General features: G+C 37.5%; 2 protein-coding genes across 10 annotated transcripts; one reads left to right on the plus strand and one right to left on the minus strand.

Moving 5' to 3' along the window:
* Nucleotides 1-7: 7 nt before the first annotated feature.
* LOC128865147 (congested-like trachea protein) lies at nucleotides 8-21,617 on the minus strand. Of its 9 annotated transcripts, none has more exons than XM_054105195.1 (6): nucleotides 21,199-21,617; nucleotides 20,890-21,138; nucleotides 20,692-20,827; nucleotides 20,195-20,627; nucleotides 4,429-4,608; nucleotides 8-195 (listed from the first exon to the last, which is right to left on the minus strand). In XM_054105195.1, exons 3-6 carry the CDS (start codon nucleotides 20,803-20,805, stop codon nucleotides 8-10), a joined length of 915 nt encoding a protein of 304 aa, XP_053961170.1. In that variant the 5' UTR covers nucleotides 20,806-20,827; nucleotides 20,890-21,138; nucleotides 21,199-21,617. The 9 variants fall into 9 exon arrangements, with proteins under 9 accessions (XP_053961170.1, XP_053961171.1, XP_053961169.1 ...); XM_054105196.1 differs by having other exon boundaries at nucleotides 122-195; nucleotides 4,409-4,608; nucleotides 21,199-21,616; XM_054105194.1 differs by lacking the exons at nucleotides 8-195; nucleotides 4,429-4,608 and adding exons at nucleotides 4,722-5,140; nucleotides 11,914-12,093 and having other exon boundaries at nucleotides 21,342-21,606.
* On the plus strand, nucleotides 12,720-18,947 carry LOC128865145 (insulin-like growth factor-binding protein complex acid labile subunit). Its single transcript, XM_054105177.1, has 4 exons — nucleotides 12,720-13,022; nucleotides 13,246-13,849; nucleotides 16,598-17,454; nucleotides 17,574-18,947. The coding sequence occupies exons 1-4, from the start codon at nucleotides 12,972-12,974 to the stop codon at nucleotides 18,465-18,467; spliced, it is 2,406 nt and encodes an 801-aa protein (XP_053961152.1). The 5' UTR covers nucleotides 12,720-12,971; the 3' UTR covers nucleotides 18,468-18,947.
* Nucleotides 21,618-22,533: the final 916 nt, after the last annotated feature.

Below are 22,533 nucleotides of genomic sequence, written 5' to 3' on the forward strand. Positions count from 1 at the left end.
TACATACCTAGAAATTGGGTGCCACATATTTAAAGAATGTATTTGCCAATTCGATACCGAAGAAACAAGCGGCATTTGCTGGGAAGGCACGCAACATAACCGGCGCTACGCCACGATAGAGCGCCAGTGGACCTTCAGTGTGCATTAATTCTACAAAGACACTACGAATGCCATGTTTATACTTATCCGGTGGAGCTATAAAAATAGATTATAGTTATATACATTCAATTTAAAGATATGTTGTCAGAAAAATAAATAAAAAAAAATCAAATAAAAATATTTTTACAATAACATCTCGATAAAATACGATGAGTTTGATTAATTCTCCACTAGAAATTATTCAACAACAAACTGAATCTTTGTCTTATCTTTATTTGCTAATTTGCCGATCTAAGGTCGTGGTTATACAGTAGATATATCAGAGGAATTTTGGGTCCCTTGGGCGAAGGAGAGACCTTGAAGGCCATCTGCAGGGTGAAACATAATGGGAACTGGTACGGCCCCTGTCCGGCATTGGAAAACGGAGAAGGCATGGACTTCGATCCAACGATTCTCTCCATGCCCCTTGACTCCAGGCCATCAAGAGTCAAAGAGATACAGTGTTGTGCTGCCAGAGGCGTAGTTGTGGTCAAATTCTGAAAATGAGCCCGGCAAACACTGTTTACACATTTTCACGGATGGCTCCAGGACCGAGCACGGCTCCGGCTCTGTGGTCTACGTGGAATCCAGCAGGACAGTGCAGTTTTACTTTGCTCTTGGAATGCATGCATCTGTGTTTCAAGCGGAGATGTATGCTATTCAAGAAGCGATGAACTTTGTTGTGGAAAACCGATGCAGAGGTAGATCTATATGTGTCTGCAGCGACAGCCAAGCTGCGCTCATGGCCTTAGACAGTCCCCCAACCACTTCAAGGGTAGTTGAGTCCTGTAAATCAAGACTGAACTAGGTCGGTAGACATAATAGCCTGATGCTAACATGGGTTCCGGGACACGTAGATATCGCGGGTTACGCGATCTCTGACTCTTTAGCCAGAATGAGCTCTGAGGCCTACTTTCTTGGCCCAGAGCCCCTTCTGCCACTCCTTTCAGCAGCCGTCAAAGCCATGGTTAGCAAACGGGTTACTCTAACCCACAAGCTTGGCAAGCTGAGAGTAGCTGCAGATGGACAAAACTGATGTTACCTGTCAGGTCCGAGCGGCTGTCGCAGTTCCTCCTGTCACTAAGCAGAGGCGACTGTAGGAGGCTGGTGACGGGCCACTTTCTATGCTATGGGCAAAGCACACGGAAAAGGTGGGCATCTCAGACAGTGCACTCTGCCCAGCCTTCGCTCGAATCAAATTTGAGGTCTTTGGCACTGATGTGTTAAGAAGCAACCACCTTGGCTCCTTGGCACCACAATGGACTTGGCAGTACAATGGACTTAATTGTGTCTAAGTGTTGTATTTGCTAGTCTGTCCCGATCAATTTACGTTCGTTTGTGAGCAACCTTATCGCCTTACATAACGATTTAGTTTTTATTTATTTTTTTTTTTTTGAAAATATATTTGTCCATTTCCGTTTATGCTCGTCTATGAATCTTCGGGTATATTAACAAACTACACCTCTACGAACCTCATCAGCAAAATTCATTTGTGGCTCTTCTGAAGACTTATCGTAAGCTCTGGACGCTTACGAGAAGAACGCAGAACACTGAATTCGAAGCATATTTGACGAAAATCTTCACCGGAGCCCAAGCTTATTTTTTGTAAGAAAGCGATGTGAAGGTAGTAAAGGGTGATTAATTTAGACGCATCGGAGTTTACGTTTAATAAAACATCGAAATTCAAATTGATTGGGCAATATTTATTATTTTTGTGTAGAACAATTCATGACATTTCTTTTTTTTAAATAATTCCTTTCAAATGTTGGCTGCAACTGCGCCGTAATTCGGTCATCCGTAAACACCAATTTTGAATGACTCGCTGGAGGACTTCGGTCGGTATCTCGTGAATAACTTTAGTTGGCTTCCAATGCCTCAATCGAAGCAGGTTTATCCAGAAAAAGTTAGACTTTGCATACCACCTCAAGTAAAAGACTTAAAGGTGTGATATCACACGACCTTGATTGGCCATCAATCCACTGGTCTCAGACGAGAGATAAATTGCTCACCGGAACGACAATGCAGTAGATCCATTATTCCATTGTTTCACGGACTGTATGCCAAGTAGCGCCATCTTGTTGGAACCAAGTGTTGTAGAGATCACGAGCTTTAATGTCCGGCACCAAAAAGCCGTTTATCATCGCGCGATAGCGTTCGTCATTCACTGTTACATTGGCGCCAGCCTCGCCTTTGATGAAATATGGGCCGTTGATTCCTCCAGCTCATAGGCCGCACCAAACTGTTGTTTTCGATGGGTGTAATGGCTGTTTGTTAGTTCTTAAATCGCATCTGGTTACTTTTCAGCCGAAATACGGTAATTTTGCTTATCGACGTAGCCGTTAAGACAAAAATGGGTCTGATCGCTGAACAAAATTCGGGTCTCAAAATGCAGATCTTCGGCGACTTTTTCGAGAGCCCAACGACTGATATTATGACGCTTTGGAAGATCGGCCGGACTAGATGCATTTTATGGAAATTAGAGCAACATTTTTTGCAAATGTTACACTATGAGTACTCTAAAAATTTAAAGTGGTGAAAGCGCACGATTCATTCTAATGTGAAGCAACCCCTGTCGTACGCTTTCATGTGACGTGGCACTCCGAGAAGTAATAGGTGGCGTACAAAAACGAGCGACATGGTACTTGATGAAACATACCGTATCTCATCTGAATACAACGAAGTTTGGAGTCCCGCATGACGAGCTCTTTCCTGGACATTATAGGTCTACGCGATCATCGAGCGAACTCATCTAGCCTAACTAGTGGCCAGATAAACAGAAAAAAACACTTCCATGTAATTGAAATCTTCGTCTTGAGAAGCCACTGAATATTCTTCCGCGATCAAACTTGTGTGCAGCTCTAATTAGAATTCAAATGAGCGAAATACAAGGTGAATTCCAAAATAAAAAAGACTGGCGTCATAAAAATGTTTTTAATGGCGCCATCTTTGTAATGAGTTAGTGCGTTGGAAATTACATCCCTAGCTGACTTCCAGTGAAAGCTTGGTGACATTCGGTTCAGTTCAAACGAAGTTATTGCGTCTAAAGTGTCAGTACGTCGCGCGATGTGTCACCGGTACAAAAATGAGTTTCGAACAAAGAGCTAATATCAAATTTTGTTTTAAAATCAGTAAAACGTTAATCGAAACATTTGAATTGATGATTTTGGCGATGATTGGCTATCTGGTGCCAAAGTGCATGAGTGGTTTACACGTTTCAGAGATGGTTGTGAGAGCATAAGTGACGGTAAACAAACGGGCCACCAGAAAACTCCATCGAAATTGTTCGTAAATTTATAAAAAATGAACCGCAATCATCGTTGAAATTCATGGAAGTGGAGTTGAATACCTCCAAGACATCGATTTATCGCATTTTAACTGATCATTGGGGCTTACGAAAGATCTGTGCACGTTTCATTCCGCACAAGTTAACTGAGGACCAAAAATTGCTCAGAATTCAACAATCGAAAGACCTCATTAAAGAGGCGAGAAAAGACGAAAACTGTCTTTACAAATTTGGAACTCCTGATGAAACGTGGTGTCTCCAACATGAACCTGAAACTAAGCCTCAAAGTGCCGAATGGAAGGTCCCAGATGAGCCACCACCCAAAAAATCGCGTTTGGAGAAGATAAAAATCAAGTCGATGCTCAATTGTTTTTACGACTCCAAGGGAATTGTCCACAAGGAGGTCGTGCCAACGGGCCAAACCGTCAATGCAATTTTCTATCTTGGCGTTTTGAAGCCTTTGTTGCATCGTTTTCGTCGAATTCGCCCTGAATACCGCGAAGGAGGAAGCTGGCGCTTATTGCACGACAATGCAATGCAATCGATCCACTCTTGTGACCCATTTTTTGACTAGAAATCGCATTTAATCATCAATCACTCGCAGTATTCGCCTGATATGGCTCCCTGTGACTTCTACCTATTCGGATAATTGCATTTGTCCATGAAAGGAAAACGTTTTGCGTTCGTAGAGGCCATCCATAAGGCTTGTACCAACATCCTGAAGGACATTCCGGTCAATAACCTGAAACACTTTTTCGAAAAGTTTTTAGATCGCGCAAAACAGTGTATCGAGGCCAGCGGGGACTATTTTGAATAAATAAAGTCGAAATCATCAGAACAAAGCTCCGGTCGTTTCTATTTTAGCTCAGTCTCGTTTATTTCGGACTTCACATTGTATTTCTATCTAACAAATTTGTGCAAACCTCAAGTACGAGTAAATCGAAACCTGCTATTAAAATTCAAAAACAGAAATATTTATGTACATACATAAGTACGCAAACTCGCACCTGTCTGCAAACGGCTCTTGAGTACATCGGGCGGCATGCCGACTATCCAATATGATATTCCAGCCATACCACCAGCAAATATGGCTGACAACACGTCCGAATGCAGCTGTGGAAATTTTAGCTTCACAAAATCTTGTAACGCCTCGTAGGTGAAAAAATATAGAGCATTCGCTGGTAGATCTGCAAGAATACGAATTTCTAATTTACATAAAGTTTAATGCACACATACATACACATTTTAAGGAAGAAATGGTTAATTAAAAGAAATAAAGCAATAAAACACAGGCAAGCAATTATTATTTACAATATGTTTGTATATTTCTCATTTTTTCTATTCATCGATGCATAAAAAAGCCTATTCTAATATCTCTACAATAACAAAGTTAAAATCATGATCGTCCTAAAAAAGAAATTTATTACTACTAAACAAACAATTATTGTGATTTTGTAGAGGTATAAGTGCACAATTTGGAGCTGAGTGTTTAACAAAGTTTTTTGTTTAGTCTTTGAGGAAATTCGTTAGGTTACAATAATGCAGCGATGCTATCATAAGCTTCATTGGCCAGTTCTATGCCAAAGAAACAGGCAGCATTTGCTGGGAAGGCACGCAACATAATCGGTGTGACACCACGATACAGCGCCAAAATACCGTCCCGACGCACCAGATCTTTGAAAACGCTGCGCACACCGTTTGGATATTCGCCGGGGGCAGCTAAAATAGAAGGAATAGAAATGTTAATAAATAGTAAATAATTTTTAGTATTTTATTTAATTAAAAAATGTTATATTTAAATAAGCAAAATAGAAAATATAAACTAATATAAAAGTGATATAATAAAAATAAAATAAACTAAAATGAAATTTGAAACTTAGTATACAACTTCGAAGCAAGAACAACCTCTCCGCGTCCATACACCACGAGCGTTATATGTGAGGAAGTGAAAAATATAAATAAATAAATAAAAAATTGGTGCGTGTTCCACAAACGGAGGGAACCGAACGGCGAATGCTTTTTTATGAGCAGCTTTTTCATTGCATAATTACACTCCGAGGTTTGCATTGATTGCCGAGGGGTGGCCGCTATTAAAAAAAAACCTTTTCATTTGCTGTTTCATGCATGGAGATTCGAACTTACACACTCCCGAATGGTAGTCACACACCAACCTATTCGGCTACGGTGGTCGCCTACAACAAGCTACTGCTATTACAAAATCCTCTAACCTAACCTAAAAATCAATCTTCTTCCTTCTTCTCCCTGTTTGGTTCTTCTCAATCTGTTTTCCTCTGTGTGCCATTACGAACGTCATTCTTTGTTTAGGTGGGCTCCTCGCGTGGGCATTCATTTATCCTAACCTAACCTAACCTAAAAATTAAGTGTCGATAGCACATCGAATCACTCAACTCAGACGCTAACAGTAGATCAAAATGCAAGGTTTTTATCAGGAATATCACTTTTGAAATGGCTGTGCAAAGATACAGAAAGTCCTGCCTAAGATAAATAGATGTGCAAGGCATAATAGGCTTGCTTCAGCCCCGGCCTCAACTCTAGTGTTGTTCGCGAAAAAAAAATTGCTAGACTTAACCTTCAGATATTTAAAGCTGTAAGTCTATATATATTTTTACGAAAGTGATAACAAAATGACGTGGACAAGTTAAGTTAAGTTAAGTTAAGTTGAAACTAAGCCAAGTACAACACATTTTCAACTGCGAAAGTGTTTTTAGAGCTGTTAAAGAAGTAAGTAAAAACCTGTTATGGACTGTTTCCACGTCAGTCAGTTACTAGTAAATAGAACCGTTATAAATGAATGTTTAAGTACAAATAGTAGCACGCCCGACCACATTGGGTGCCTCACAAGGGATTGAACATACTCATTCATCTCCAGAAGCAACGGAAACTAAACGCTTAGGATAAGATAGTGCAAAAAGCTAAAATTACAGCTGAAGCTTAATAGAATCAAAGTTTACGTTAACAAGATTTACGTGGCTTCGGGCTGAAACTTTTCCTCTAGGATTCTTGTGGGGTTTCCGACTAGATAACGGTGCAAGGCGGTCCTACCGATGATACCCCTCTTACAACATCTACACAACAAGGCTAATATGCTCGCTCCTCGTTACGATGTATGGTATTATGCTCAGGAAACAATTCATGCTAGAATGTTACCGCCGGAGCTCGCCCTGCAAGCACTTTCTGACGATAAACCACTGGACCTCCCAGTACAGAAACATACCATAAATGAGATTCATCGAGCGTCCCTTACACAATCGTCATCGGAGTTCAACCATTGCCCATTGCAAACGAAGAGTTTCAGCTGCGTCTTAAGAAGCGCAATCGACACTTACATATTCAACATATGCATATTTGGCATGTGTGCCCTCTTAAACCCACTCATGTAACACCCCTCTCCCTTTGGACGCACCCGAAGCAGCATGTTTTTTGGGCCTACCGTTAGATGAGATTGACAATGATGACCGGTGACTTCGCTGGAACAATGGACTGAGAACATCACTACCTTCTTTGCACTGAAGATAATATAATGAACAAATTTAAAAGAAAGACATCTTAATGTTACTGGATAAACGGACATGATAATACTAAAAAGAGCGTAAATAGAATTGGATAGACAGCAATTGCTCCGAAATGAAAATCATCGATGCATTTCAGCGATCAACTGAAGAAAATCAACGAACATAGCATTGGTGATGGTCTAAGATCTTTATGGTCACGGCTATTCACGGATGTATCCTTAAAGTTGAAAAAAGCTGCAATAAATACCCATAACCCGGCAGAGGAAGAAGGGCTGGAATCGATTTATTATGTTCACTACTTTGAGTGAAGGGATTGACGACATTTAATAGGACTATGAATAAGTTCGTGCGGTTTTTTTCGAAATTTGAAACTTTATTGACGTAAAATGGTTACAAATTTAATGTTCAAAATATTGTCCATCGCTTACTACTACTTTTTCCCATCTTTCTGGCAATTCACGGATTCCCTTTGTGAAAAATTCGGTCGGTTTTGCCGCAATCCACGAATCGATCCATTTTTTGACTTCATCGTAATTACGGAAGTGCTGGTCAGCCAGGCCATGTTGCATCGATCGGAAGAGATAGTAATCGGATGGCGCAAGGTCTGGACTATACGGCGGGTGGGGTAGGACATCCCATTTGAGCGTTTCTAAGTATGTTTTGACCACTTGTGCAACATGTGGCCGAGCATTGTCATGTTGCAAAATAACTTTGTCGTGTCTATCGGCGTATTGCGGCCGTTTTTCTCGCAGTGCTCGGCTCAAACGCATCAATTGTCGTCGGTAGACATCCCCCGTAATCGTTTCATTTGGTTTCAGTAGCTCATAATACACAACACCCAGCTGGTCCCACCAGATACACAGCATAACCTTCAGGCCATGAATATTCTGCGCCGACGTCGATGTTGAAGCATGGCCAGGGTATCCATACGTTGCCCGACGTTTTGGATTGTCGTAATGGACCCACTTTTCATCGCCAGTCACAATTCGATGCAAAAAACCCTTTCTTTTGTGCCGTTGAAGCAGTTGTTCGCATGCCATAAAACGGCGTTCAACGTCTCTTGGCTTCAATTCATACGGCACCCAATGGCCTACCTTTCGGATCATTCCCATGGCTTTTAAACGTTTGGAAATGGTTGATTGATCAACTCCCAAAGTTTTTGCAACCTCTTCTTGCGTTTGAGCCGGATCTTGATCGAGCAATTCCTCCAATTCGGTATCCATGAACTTTGGCGGCGCACCCTCGCGTTCTTCGTCTTCCAAGCCAAAATCACCACTTTTAAAGCGTGCAAACCACTTCTGGCACGTTCGCTCAGATAGAGCATGCTCACCATAAACTTCCACCAAGATACGATGACTTTCGGCTGCTTTTTTCTTCATATTAAAATAATGAAGAAGAATTCCCCGCAAAAACACATTATTTGGCACGAAATTCGACATTTTCAAGTGTGGTAAAAATATTGTTGTTTACGCTTCAAATAAAAAACTTATACTGACGTTTGTGCCTTACGACAGTAGCTCTCCAATGAATGTTTGGAAATGTGGATCGATGGAATAATAATCAAGTTACGCCATCTGTTGTAAAACCGCACGAACTTATAAATAGACCTATTAGTTTTTCCTCTCTAAGCTAAACAGGTTTTTTCTTTTAACGGAATTATATTCTTAAATTAAAAGTAAAAATAAAAACGAAAAATTATAAAATAATATAAAAATTAAATGAAAAAATTTATGAAATAAAATAAATTAAATAAAAAATAAAACAAAATTATAAAATTAATTTTAGTAAAATAAAAAAACGACAGAAAAATAAAATCTAACTTTATAACTTCACCATCTTAAAAAATAAATAGAAACAAATAATATAAATTATAAAATATTATAAAAAAGTAAATGAAAAAGTATATATAAAATAAAATAAGTAAAAAAATATAAAATAAATTTTAGTAAAATAAAAAAAGACTAATGAAAAAATAAAATATAACGGTAAAATTTCACCACCTTAAAAAAATAATATTAAATAAAAATTATAAAATATTATAAAAACAATTAAATGAAAAATATATAAAAATAAAATAAGTAAAAAAACACAAATCAAAATTATAAAATAAGTTTTAGTAAAATAAAACAACAGACTAAATAAAAAATAAAACATACACTTATAACTTCACCAGCTTACACAGTAGGATAGAAAAAAATGTTTAAAATAAAAATAAAATTTATAAAATATTCTAAAAAACTGAAATGAAGAATATATATAAAATAAAACAAGTGAAAAAAAATTAAAAACACTAAAATAATAAAAAAAATTATAAAATAAATTTTAGTAAAATAAAAATAAAAAAATAAATATAATGCTATATGTAGCTTCACCCCTTAAAAAAATTACATAAAATAAAAATAGAAATTATAAAATATTCTAAAAACAAGAAATGAAAAAATAATATATAGAAAAAATAAGTGAAAAAAACAAAAAATTTGAAATAATAACATATATATACAATAAAATAAAATAAGAAAAAAATATATAAATTTTAGTAAACTAAAGTAAAAAACTAAATAAAATCTACACTAATATTATAAAGAGGAAAACTTTGTTTGTTTGGTTGTAATGAATAGGCTCAAAAACTACTGGGCCGATTTTAAAAATTCTTTCACCATTCGAAAGCTACATCATCCACGAGTAACATGGATTATATTTTATTTTGGAAATAGGGCTCGAGATATAGGTCAAAACGTGGACCCGGGTAACCTTCGGATTTGTATGTACAATATGGGTATCAAATGGAAGCTGTTGGTGAATGCTTTAGTCCAGAGTATTTTTCATGCCGCTCCGTGACTAGGGTCTCGAGATAGAGACCAAAACGTGGACCCTAGAATGTGTTTTTACAAATGGATATCAAATTGAAGCTGTTGGTGAATGCTTTAGTACAGAGTATTTTTCATGCCGCTCCGTGACTGGGGTCTCGAGATATAGGTCAAAACGTGGACCCGGGTAACCTTTGGTTGTGTATGTACAATATGGGTATCAAATGGAAGCTGTTGGTGAATGCTTTAGTTCAGAGTATTTCCATCCGCTCCGTGATTAGGGTCTCGAGATAGAGACCAAAACGTGGACCCTAGAATGTGTTTGTACAATATGGATATCAAATGAAAGCTGTTGATAAGTGCTTTAATACGGGGTAATTTTCATACCTATTGATGACTAGGGTCTCGAAATATATGCCAAAACGTGGACCCGCCGTGTCTTTGCACCGAATTAAACCAAGCTTACGCACATTGTTAAGTAAGTATTGAAAATGGGTTTCGTAAAGTTTGGTTGTAATTCGGAGCACTGGCAACGGGTACAGTGGGGCGGAACTGAACTGTCAAATTGACAGTGTGAGTTACAATGTGTCAATATTTCTTTCTGATTTGGATGCCATAAGGAAAAAACGTAAGTGCAACATGTAAAAATTGTTTGTGAATTTTTTTGGAGTGGATTTTGGAACAGTCTTACGAAATTTGAGAATTTAATGTGAAACCCGAATGAAATTATGTGTTCGTGGAAAAAAAAATTTTTTTCGTTTTTGTTTTGAAAAATATAAATGGATAATGGTTAAAAAAGCTCCAATGCTTAATAAAACATATAAATTGAAACGAAAAATTCATCGATGATCAGGAAAAAAGACGATTGTTTATTCATATGCGTTGATTTGAAATTTAAAAACAATCTTCTTTTTTCCTGATTTTCAATTTATATTTTATATTTACTCAAAAACAAATAGAAAAGCAAAAAATATTGTTTATGCCAAAGCGCTTGAATAAAGAATAAAGAAATAAATACAATAATATGAAAATCATATATTTTCTGTTCTAAACCATATCTATTCTATTTTAGTGTGCCCAGCGAAGGGGGCCGGGTTTGCTAGTATAAAATATAACGCTAACACTTCCGCACATTAAAAATGAAATAGAAAATATAATAATATAAAATTAAAAAATTATTAAATATTGTAAAAAAGTGAAATACAACAAATATATACTAAATAAAATAAATAAAAATAAGTCAGTATAAAACAAATTAAAAAAACTATTGTATATAAAAAATAACATATAACGCTAAACCTTCCCCATCTCAAAAAAAAAATTGAAAAAAATAATATAAAATAAAAAAAAGTTATTAAATATTATAAAAACGTTGAAACCAAAAAATATACATATATAAAATAAAATTAGTAAAAAAACATTAAAAAAATAAAATAAAAAACTATATAAAAAATTAAATATAATGCTAAAACTTCCCCATCAAAAAAAAATAATAGAAAAAATAATAATATAAAATAAAAAAAAAAAACAAATTATTAAATATTATAAAAAAGTTAACTACAACAAATGCGATATATTCTAAATGAAATAAGTGAAAATAAGTCAGTATAAAATAAATTTAAAAAAACTATATATAAAAAATAGCATATAATGCTAAAAACAAATTTGAAAAAAATAATATAAAATAAAAAAAGTTATTAAATATTATAAAAACGTTGAAACCAAAAAATATATATAAAATAAAATTAGTATATTAAAAAAACATTATAAAAATAAAATAAAAAACTATATAAAAAATAAAATATAACGCTAAAACTTCCCCATCTCAAAAAAAATTGAAAAAAAATAATATAAAATTAAAATTATTAAATATTATAAAAAAGTTAAATCCAAAAAAAATATATAAAATAAAATAAGTAAAAAGAAACAAAACTAAATTATAAGATGAATTTTAAAATAAATATTAAAAAAACAATTTTAATTTGAATTAATGTAAAACGATATCATTTCACTACCTTACAAAATAGCAAAGTATAAAAAAAATTATATTTAACAAAAATGTATAAATTAACTACAATATAGCATTAAATAATATTTTTGTAATTATAATAATATATAAATACTTTTATAATACATTTAATATAATACTTACATGTTTGCAACCTGCTCTTTAGCACATCGGCCGGCATACCGACCACCCAATATGAAATCCCAGCCACACCACCGGCGAAAATCGTCGAAGCCACGCTGATCTTCTCGCTACCAGTCTGTTCTTTGATCTTATCTTGTAAATACTCGTAAGCGAGGAAATAAAACGCATTTGCTGGCACATCTAAGTAGAACATAAACGAGAGAAGATATGGCATTTAAATATTTTCAAAAGCGCCCTATCGCAAATGCAACACAATAAATAGCACATCCACTTACAAATTTATACAAAATCAGCACACAAATAAAATGGCACAGAGGACAACTTGATTTCTGCACGCACATTGCACTTTCACCCAAATGAAATGAAATCGGTTAGTAATTTTATAAAACGGTTAATGATTGTTAGCCAAGGGTGCCAATCTTAGGTATACAGAAAATACAAAAACTTAAAATATTACATAACTTCACACTTGAGCACACAATTTTTATAAATATACATTTACATATACACCACTCCAACTAATACATGCATACATAAATTCTAAATGAAAGAGTTCAAACAAAAAGTGCCTGCGTTAGAAATGTTCAATGGCATAAATATGAATCGCAAATGAATTAAATACAGCAAAATGCTTATTTAAGAGAACGACGAATGAATTGGAGCTCTAAGCGATAAGCCACATCCTTTGTGTACGCCACTTCCTCCTTGATGGCGCTGTTGTTTGTTGTTTGTGTTCACATATGTACGTGAGTATTTATGAATATATGATTTCTTTATCGGAAAACAGAAAACATTTTTTTCTTTTCGAAATAACTTTACAATCGCTGTGGAGTGTTTTGTAGTAGCGAAGCGGCACTCCTCGAACCCAGTGGGCATTCGACTGTGCAGGCGGCAAGCCTCGAGACATTTGGAAAATTCAATTGCGCCGGACAAGATATTTTGATGCTAAATTAAAAAAAAATTGCGTAAAGTGTGAAAAAACAAAAACAAAAAGAGAAGAGAAAAAAATTGGAACGGTATTTCCCCACAGAAACGTAACTCGTGAGAATTTTTGCGCTATGAAGATGAAATGTTTTATTGTGTTGTTAGTGGTGATGGTGGTGTTGATTGTGAGTAAAATACACAAAAATTCAAATAAATAAAGCCACTCAACAAAAGGCGTGCATGAAATAGATTTACAATTTCTTAGCCAAAAACCAAAAAAATTATAAATTTAAAATTGTTTTTTATATATATTAGCAAAAAAAAAAAACAAAAAATAAAAAAATAACAAAAAAAAATCTATATATTGCACAATCTAAATTACCATTTTTATCTCACTTTCGCAAACAGCAAATCAGCGTTAACGCTGCACGCATAAATTCCAAGCCACATGCGAAAAATTACAAAAAATACTCCTCAAATCATCATCAGCAATTGCAACAGCTCAAGAAATCAATCAGCACAGTTGCCGCGCCACACGCTGCCAAACGTAATCACCATCAATCGACGTTGCCGCGCCGCACACAGCAGCGTTTGCAGCGAACGGAAGTGCCCCCCTTAGAGATGCCGGTCGAGCCACAACTGGAAATTGACACACTACAATGTCCGGTGTATTGTGTCTGTCAGTATGCGCACTTTATCGAGCTGCCCATATCACGTTGGATACAACACATGCAAGCACGTCGACCGCGCAGTGATGGTGATGCAGCTGATGGTGAAGACGCTGATGTTTGGCATTTCAATCACGACGATCGTTACGAGCAGGCACATAAAAGTGACAAAGACTTGTACGAAAGCTACGGTGATGATGACGCATACTTAACGAATCCCTTCATGAAACAGGCCACATGTATTCTGCAGGAGGATACCAATATCGAAGAGTTAACACAAGCATTGCCGCATGATTTGCATGCGCTGGTCTTGCTTTACACAAGCAGCGGGAAAAATAAAAGTGGTGAGTAGTAATGAAAAAAAAAAAACAAATACAAAAAAAAATTAATAATTTAAAGTGTGTATGGACTTGTGGCACTTAATTCGACTTATCTCTTTCTACCCGTTAAGCACTGAACTGCTAATCTCTTCGCTTAGAAATCTTTTTGAATACAATGAAAAAAAAAACCTGAACTGCCAGTCATTCATAGTCTTCGCTTAGAAATCCTTTTCAAGACAATAAGAAAAAATATAAAAAAAATTCCGAAATAGCATAGGGCTATTTTTACCCTACTAAAGTCAGATAAGTTGCTCTGTCAAAGCAAGTACGCCATGTGGGATAAGCGTCGTTTGTGATAAACACATTTCAAACAAATTTGATGGTACACCAAGTACGATAAGTAATTTGAGACCATTTTCTCATCTAACTAATGCTGAGAACTTTACTCGCCGTGCTGATAAACTATTTTTAACTTTTAAGCGCCTCTTAACTTTTTTCGTTTTCTCAACGGCCTGGCAGTGATAAATTTGCTAGTTTTTAAACTACAGAAAGACAATTTTTAACGCTGTTAATTACCACAGGCGTGGATTGGCGCGTGACAACCATTCGGAAGTGCCCTGGTTCGTAATCCCGGGTACGAAACACCAATTGATAACAAAACGTTTTTCGCTACTCGGTAGAGTAGCTCGCAATTGAGTGTATCGAGAAGGCACAATCGCATTCAGCTGATTTGGGTCCTAGGACACAGAGGTATAACTGGGAACGTAGTAGCGGACGCATTGGGGAGAGAGGTTGCCCTTCATTGCTATGGGAAAACACACCATTAAGGATAAGCTTAGGAGTGCAGAGCTAAGGCTAAGGGAGGTTTGCTGACACCAAACTACGGGACTATGCCAGGTGACTGGGAGGGTACAACCAAAAGAGGTTAAAAAACTCATAACCGTCTCCAAGGATAAACTGCAAATGCTCACGAGCATTGGGATACGGTACACTAGACAGGGCTACTTTACCTGGGCGGCAGCCCTTGGTCGGGAAAAACCCGAGTCATTCCGGTAATGTAGAACCGGCTGCCATGGGAATGGCTCACGAGCATTCTCACATTCCCCTGCAGACTGCGTAGTCATCTGCACATGATGGGGATATGATCCACTATGGTGCCAGGAGACTTCAATGCACCTTGTCTTGTAGGAAGTGCTATTGCGCCGAGAAGGTTGAGACATCTCGGCCAACTTCAGCCAGAAAAAAACACATACGCTCAAACTAACCCAATTCTATCCTGTGTTTAATAAAGGAACTGGGTCTAGATGAGGTACTGTGATGACCAGAGAACACAAAAGGCCATGAGGTCGGGGTGCAAACCGCGAAGTAATCTACTCATATATCTCGGTAGACAATGGCAAACCACCGAGTGTGTTTCTGTCACGAAAAAGTTCCTCATTAAAAACCAACAACATCAAGAATCACACCACAAATAGGAGGAGGATCTCGGCCAAATGGGTGCAATTATACTCTTCTCGATTGGAGCGATAACCGCTTAAGCGATTATGGCCGAGTTTAAAAAAGCGCGCCAGTCGTTTCTTTCTCGTGTTAACTGGTTTCAGTTAGACACACCAAGCGAAATCAAGTCCATCTTCACCTAATCTTTCTAACACAGAAGAGGTCTTGTACCACATCGAATACTTTCAGAGCCGGTGCGTTTGTACCCATTCGGACGACAAGAGTTTGCGAGTGGAGCCGCTGGATCTTTATTCGCTGCATTATGTCTATGTCGTCGTAAAGCTCATACTGCTCATTGTTCTATCGCCTACGATACTCGCCATCCCCAACATGCAAAAGTTAAAAAAATTTTCTTTCTCTCAAACACTCCAAGGGACGCCTCATCGAATATTGTCATCGTCCAAGCTTCTGCGCCATATGTTAGGAAGGGCATGATGAGAACCTTATAGAGTGTTTATTTTGTTCGTCGAGAGAGGAATTTACTATTCAATTGCCTACTTAGTCCAAAGTCGCACTTGTTGGCAAAAGAGAGCAGCAGCGTTACCTTTCTGAAAATTCGGTGGCAGCCGCACTACGAACTTATTTTTGCATCCATCGTGTTTTTATTTTCCCATGCCAAAAGTCGTCGAATTTGGGGCGATTTCTTTTATCCGAGGCTTATTTATTGCGGTTTCGTTACTAGTTTTGGGTTTAAGCAGGTTACCAGCCTACCTTTCCGATTCTGGTGCCGAGATTTCGGCAAAGGCCCCCAGGATTGCTGCCAAATTGTTTGGCTTGTTGCAACAGCATTTCCGCTGACACAGGCGGCAAAGTTATACCGCCTTTACGGAGTCGTCAGAGCCTCGCTCGTGTTAACCCTCCGTTGGACACCCGGATCTGGCCAGACTGCCTTGTTTGGCTTTGGACGTGAATTTAACATATTTCTATAATAGCTAACGACTTGAGCTTCCAGGTAGCTCCCTAAAGTTTAATTTTCTATCGATTTATGGTTATAACCTTTTAAAAAAGATCCTTGATGAGGACGAAAAAAATACCAGACCCCAACCGAAGTCTTTAAAAAAGGTGTCCAACGGAGGGTTAAACAGGGGGTACCACGTGAAGATATGGTTGACAGTTGGCAGGAATAGGCTGTGTTTTCGCGTCACCAACCCTACTTGCCCGCATTGGGTGCTATTTTTCGGCGCTTTGCTTCAACGCGAAAGCATAGGAAATCATATGCATTTACGGTTCTATTTATGATCTTTCCATTAATTGCTTTTTTTCATGCTGCTTCAGTGAGTCTAAGCACACTCAAGCCACTAAATCAACTGACCACTTTGGAAGTACGCGGCGGCCTCAATCGTTCATTGCGCATCATCTTCGATGAACCGCTTAGTTTTCTGCAACATGCCAACTTCGAATCGGTCACACTCTTGGGCAGCGAGAATTATAAACGGCCCAAAAATCCTGTACATCCCAAGGACAGTTTCGATTACAAGCCACGCGGTGAAACGTACGACGAATTGGATGCGGACGGCAATAGGATTGCTTTTGCCCCACTCGAGGATGACGTTGACGACAACATTGTGCCCTATGACATATACAAACAGGAATTGATAAAGGCACGCATGCCCACATTCTATGGCTGGGAGCATTTGGAAGTGCTGCGCATACATGGCTGCCAGCTGAACGAATTGCAATGGGAAATGTTTGATGGCTTGACGGCTTTGGAACACTTATCGCTCGAGCGCAATGGCATTGCTGAGGTGCCACCATTTTCTTTCTACGGCGCCATGCACATACAAACCTTATCGCTGGCACACAATTACATACGCGACTTGCACTACCGCGCCTTGGCTGGCCTTTTGCAGCTGGAAGTGCTCGATTTGAGCAGCAATCGTTTGGAGAAATTGAGCGAGCGCAGTTTTCCACCATTTCCGAAGCTGGTGCGCCTGGATTTTCGCAATAATCCTATACGCTATATACTGCCAGCCAGTTTCTGGGTGATGAATTCCACACGTTACATGGACTTTGAGTCTACGACGGTGCCGCTGCACTTGCGTAACAATCAACCGTTCGAATCGTTGTTGCAGCTGGAGACGCTGCATATCGGCAATGTGTCAATTGGCAATTTAGAGCAGAATATGTTCAAGGTAGGCACAAATACAAATCAATAAAATACACACAAACATAGAAATAGAAATCAATTACAAATCGATTGCTTATTTGTAGTCAATTAAGATTTTGCTCAATTGCGCAATCTATTTTGCAGGGTTTAACAGCGCTTGAGCAGCTTAGGTTGCGTGGCAGCATACGTACCATCGAATTTGACGCTTTCGCCGGTCTCATCAAGCTGCGTGAACTTGAGCTGAGCCATTGTGGCATACAAGAGATATCAATGGATGCCCTAATGGATTGCAGAAGTCTGGAAGTGCTCGACTTGTCCTACAATAATATCTCTTATTTCCCACCTGGTCTGCTGGACGACCTACTAAACTTGGAGGAAATCTATTTGCAAGGCAATCAACTGCGCACGCTACCCATCACATTTTTCTTGCGCCCAAAATTGCGTTTGGCGCGTCTTAGCGAAAACCCCTGGCACTGCAGCTGTGACATGTACAATTGGCGTCCGAAAATTACCAATCAAGAACGTGGACCTCGCACGAAGCGTTGCATCACCGACTACCAAACAGGTAAACAAATATCCTGTCGCCGCGTGGACAGCTACGTCTATGACAATCGTTATGCGCCACGTTGCAGTAACCACAACGAACGTAGCGTATTCTATGTACTGCGCAAGCAATTGAAATGTGGACCGGGACGCGTTGTGCGAACAAATGCGCAACAACATTCCCGCACGCACAACAGCGTGCTACCGAAGCAAATTATTAGGCAGCAGGTGCCGCACTGGCGCAAAATTGAGCAAAGTCAATTGAAATTAATGCAAAACAAAAACCAACTGCAGTTAAATGTGTCCGGTAATGTAAACTTGTACAGTGACGCAAATGCCAAAGGGGCAGTCATGCAATTACAAGAAAGTAGGCCAAAGCACACTAACGCAATGGCACAGCGCAATACGTTGATGCATGCGCTGAAACGCGATCCACCTAAGCTAGCGGAGCATGGCGGAGAAGACGTCGACAATAATATTTCCAATGAAATATGAAGTAGAATAGCACACAGAATATGTTAGGCGGCTGTGTGGAATCAAACGAGTTACCGAAAACTTTAACTACCAGCAGAGAGGATGGCGGATGGCAATAAAGTTATTCAGACCAAAAACTTTAACTACCAGCAGAGAGAATGGCGGATGGCAATGACATTATTCAGTTTGTTACATGAGTTTTTAAGAAAACGAATTTTACTATACGATTCGCGCAAGTGTTATACAATTCTTCAGTTGCAGAACTATTAAGACTATATCGGATGGCTATATTTTATAAATACATATATTTTATTTACGTTTATCGTTAATTTGGTCATTTAGCAGGTAAAAAATATCATCAAAAATGTATTACTCCTTAATTAGTAAGTAATAAGGCACATTGAACAAGGAGAAGCAGTAGAGCAAAAACAACTTAAGCAATGTATTTTGTTTTTTGTTTTTGGTGACTTAACACTTTGCATCATTCGACGGAATAATCAGTGAACAAAAACTCCCTCTCTCCCTCTCTCTCTCTCTTAGAGAACGGAATAATCCGCAATAAATTATGTTTTTGTTAAAGTTTGAGGGAAACAAAAATAATTTTGGTAATTCTGTAACATTCTTTATCATTAGAATAAACAATAAAAGTCTTGCCGACGCAAAGTATTATGGGCGCATGGCATTTGAGTACATCGCGCATTTCAAGCGGTGATGCAAACAGTTAAATTTCAAAACCTATAAATAAAGATTAACAGCTTAGAGTAATTTAAACAAAATTTGACAAAAAATTAGAAGAAAAAAAATCGGAAAATCAAATCAGCTACTCTACTGACACTACCGGTTCAATGTACTTTGGTAGGTAGACAATATTTAGTTGTCTTTTTTAAAATAGTAGTTTAAATAATATTAGGAAAAATAAATCCATAATTTTTTCGCAAATGGTTTAAAACTATTTTATGGTCGATTTTTAGACCTTGGGCGATGCTACGAACACTAACCTGCCGGTCAACTTCGATTAATTCTGTGATTTTATTTACATTTTCCGCATTACCGACATTTTTTTTAACATCAAAAATGCCTGAACGGAATCGACGCAATCAAAATTGCACGTAATGAGATGTTACCACAATCGGCACCATAAACACCACTCACAATTTCAGCGGTCTGGCTAGCATTTTCGCCTATTCGCCTTTACCAAAGAAAAACTGTAAAATGCACCTAATTTTCTGCTTGTTGACTTGCATTGTTAACACCCTGTGACTTACAAATTAATGGAACAAACCAAGGTGGATAATAAATTCGCCTTGGAACAAACCTAAAACGGGAAATAACAATTTTTAGAATGAAATGTCACCTTGACAAAGAGCATAAACTTTAAATTATTTGATCGATAGTTTACGAGATATCGATCACTGCATCCATCAACGTAAATAATAATGGATTACTTTTTCCCAAAACTAATATAACGTAATGCAAATATATTACAAATATACATATATAAATATGTATGTATATGTAAGTATATGCATGAATGTACAAGTATAATACAAATTTAAAAAGCTCCACGTAAAATTAATGCATGCCCGCACACCTTACTGTCATACGGTTATTTAATTAGTTTTTAAACGCCACAATTTTTTAAATAAAATTTTATAAATGTTTTTTTTCATAATGATATGCTTTTTAACTCAAGCAATACTTTCGGATCACTCATTCAACCAACAACTAATCCGTTTGCGCTCACTTACCCCGCAACAACGTCGCACAGCTGCCCTTATATAGACTACGTATACCGCCCTCCTTATACAGCTGTACAGCCGTATCCATCATACCCTTATATTTACGTTCACCACCAGATGCTTGTTGCACCTGCAACAAACATTTTATACGCTCACCGGGTGCTGTTATGACCGTTGACATTATGCCAGAGAACGAGCCGGCAATAGCGACTTGCGTGTACGTCAATTTAGCATTGTCGTCAGTCTGCTGCAAACGTTTACCCAGCGCATAGCCAGTAAAGCATAATGCAAAAATTGGTGCAACGCCGGTCAATGGTGCTGTCATACCTTTGTATAGGCCTTTGACACCTTCATTTCTAATAGTTTTGGCAGCACAATCAAAGGTGCCCTTGTACAATGGTGCTTCACCAGGCGCCGGACGTGGCATAGTTTGAAGACGCACCTAAGTATGTAATAAAATAATTTTGTTACTAATTTAATTTACTTAATAATAAGCTTGCACTGACCTTAATGGTGTCCAATGGATGCCCAGTAAGCACATTACAAATGCCTCCAAAACCGCCGCTAAGAAAAGCTTTAAAAGGGTTTGAGTTACGGTCTTGTTCTGGTGCTTCCGACATTTTGCTTTTGTTAGGTGTTATTCTAAATTTTATTCAACGAAACAATTAGATTAATTATTGCGACTCTGTAATGACATTACTTACTAAAAACTATGTGATATGTGGCCAATGTAAACTGTATGCAATCGACCTTTGTACTTCTATACTTTGTTAGACCAAATTCATAACCTAGGAAGACACTTTGTTTGCTTTGTTCGGAACTTGTGATAACAATAACGAAAATTATGTGGAATTTAATTTAGCCGATGACACTTATTGGGCATTGAAGAAATTCCGGGAATATCAATTTCCGGCCACTGGGTTTTGAATCAATGTCAAGAAGCTCCTAATGACCTTGCGAATAAATATTTCATTAAACATTCACAAACAACAATAGGCAAACTACATACATACATACGTATATATATTGAATTTAGTTCAGTTCACTTTTTGGCGTTTAAAAAATTACTCTTAGATTCATTTACGAGTACAATTTTATAAAATCCCAAAGGACTTCGTTAATACAAATTTGTTTGTTGCGTGTTTTTGATACCAACAGCCAATTTGTGTTGAATTTTTATTCAGCTGATTATTACACTCTTCCAGCAATGAAGAAATTTCTTACAGATCCATTTACACCTCTCGATTTTCGATGTATCTCAATTTTATAAAATTCGAAAGATTTTTCACAATGAAACTGAATGCGTTTAACAATTTTTAATTTTGTGGCAGACGTGGAGGCAGGAACCTGTTGCTGTTAATGAGATGCAGTCAAATACCATCAAATACTTCGATGTTGTTGACTTAAATTCACTGTAGGGTAGTAAATTTTAGATGTCAAATGAAAATGACAACCGAGAAATCTATCGATAAATCTTTGAAGCATGTAATCGTTTTTGTTTTCAGTACATTGCACAATATTCCATGACAACAACTACGCAATAATGTATTTGTTGGGACTATTTATTTTCTAGTAATTAATTTTATTTTATAAATGTAATAATGATGTAAAATGAAATATATGAAATCAATGTTCTCTGCTAACTGTTAATGTTGCAAGCTCCTCTTGCAGAGTTTTTATACTGAAACCTGTTGCTCGACGTTTCAGTTTGTTTTGTAATTTTCTATGTTTTCTTAGCAAAGATAATTTTATATGGGTTCCTTATAAGTACGACCAAGTACATCTGTGTTCTAGAAAATTAAATTAAAAGTATATAAAAAACATAAACACATTAATACCTACATATTTCGATTTCATAATTACGGAAAATACTTTAAGGGGTATCCCTTTTGATTCAGAACAGCAACACATTGGGAATTCATCGATTCTATAAGTTTTGCTGTATAATCGGTCTATTTTTATCCCATTCTTCTTGTAGTGCCCGTTTCAGATCAGAAGCATTAGAAATATTGTGATGTCTTATTTTCTTTTCCAGCACTGACCACAAATTCTTTATAACGTTGAGATCTAGACTCTGTGCAGGTGTCTGTACTGCATGTGGGCAGTTCCAGATAGGCCCAGTTTTTACAATACCAGACGTATGCTTGGGATCATTGCCTAGGTAGAACCTAAACGAGTCCCTTATGCCCATTTTATCCGCACTTTATACTAAATTAACTTTTGGCAGATCCAGATACATCTCCTTATTCATGTTTGCTTCGAAAAATATTAAATTTCCGACGCCTGAATAAGATATGTATGCAACCCCATACCATCACACTGGCCCCGCCGTGTTTAACTGTAGCGTA

The sequence above is a fragment of the Anastrepha ludens genome, chromosome 5 (assembly GCF_028408465.1).
Source record: "Anastrepha ludens isolate Willacy chromosome 5, idAnaLude1.1, whole genome shotgun sequence".
Classification (NCBI taxonomy): domain Eukaryota; kingdom Metazoa; phylum Arthropoda; class Insecta; order Diptera; family Tephritidae; genus Anastrepha; species Anastrepha ludens.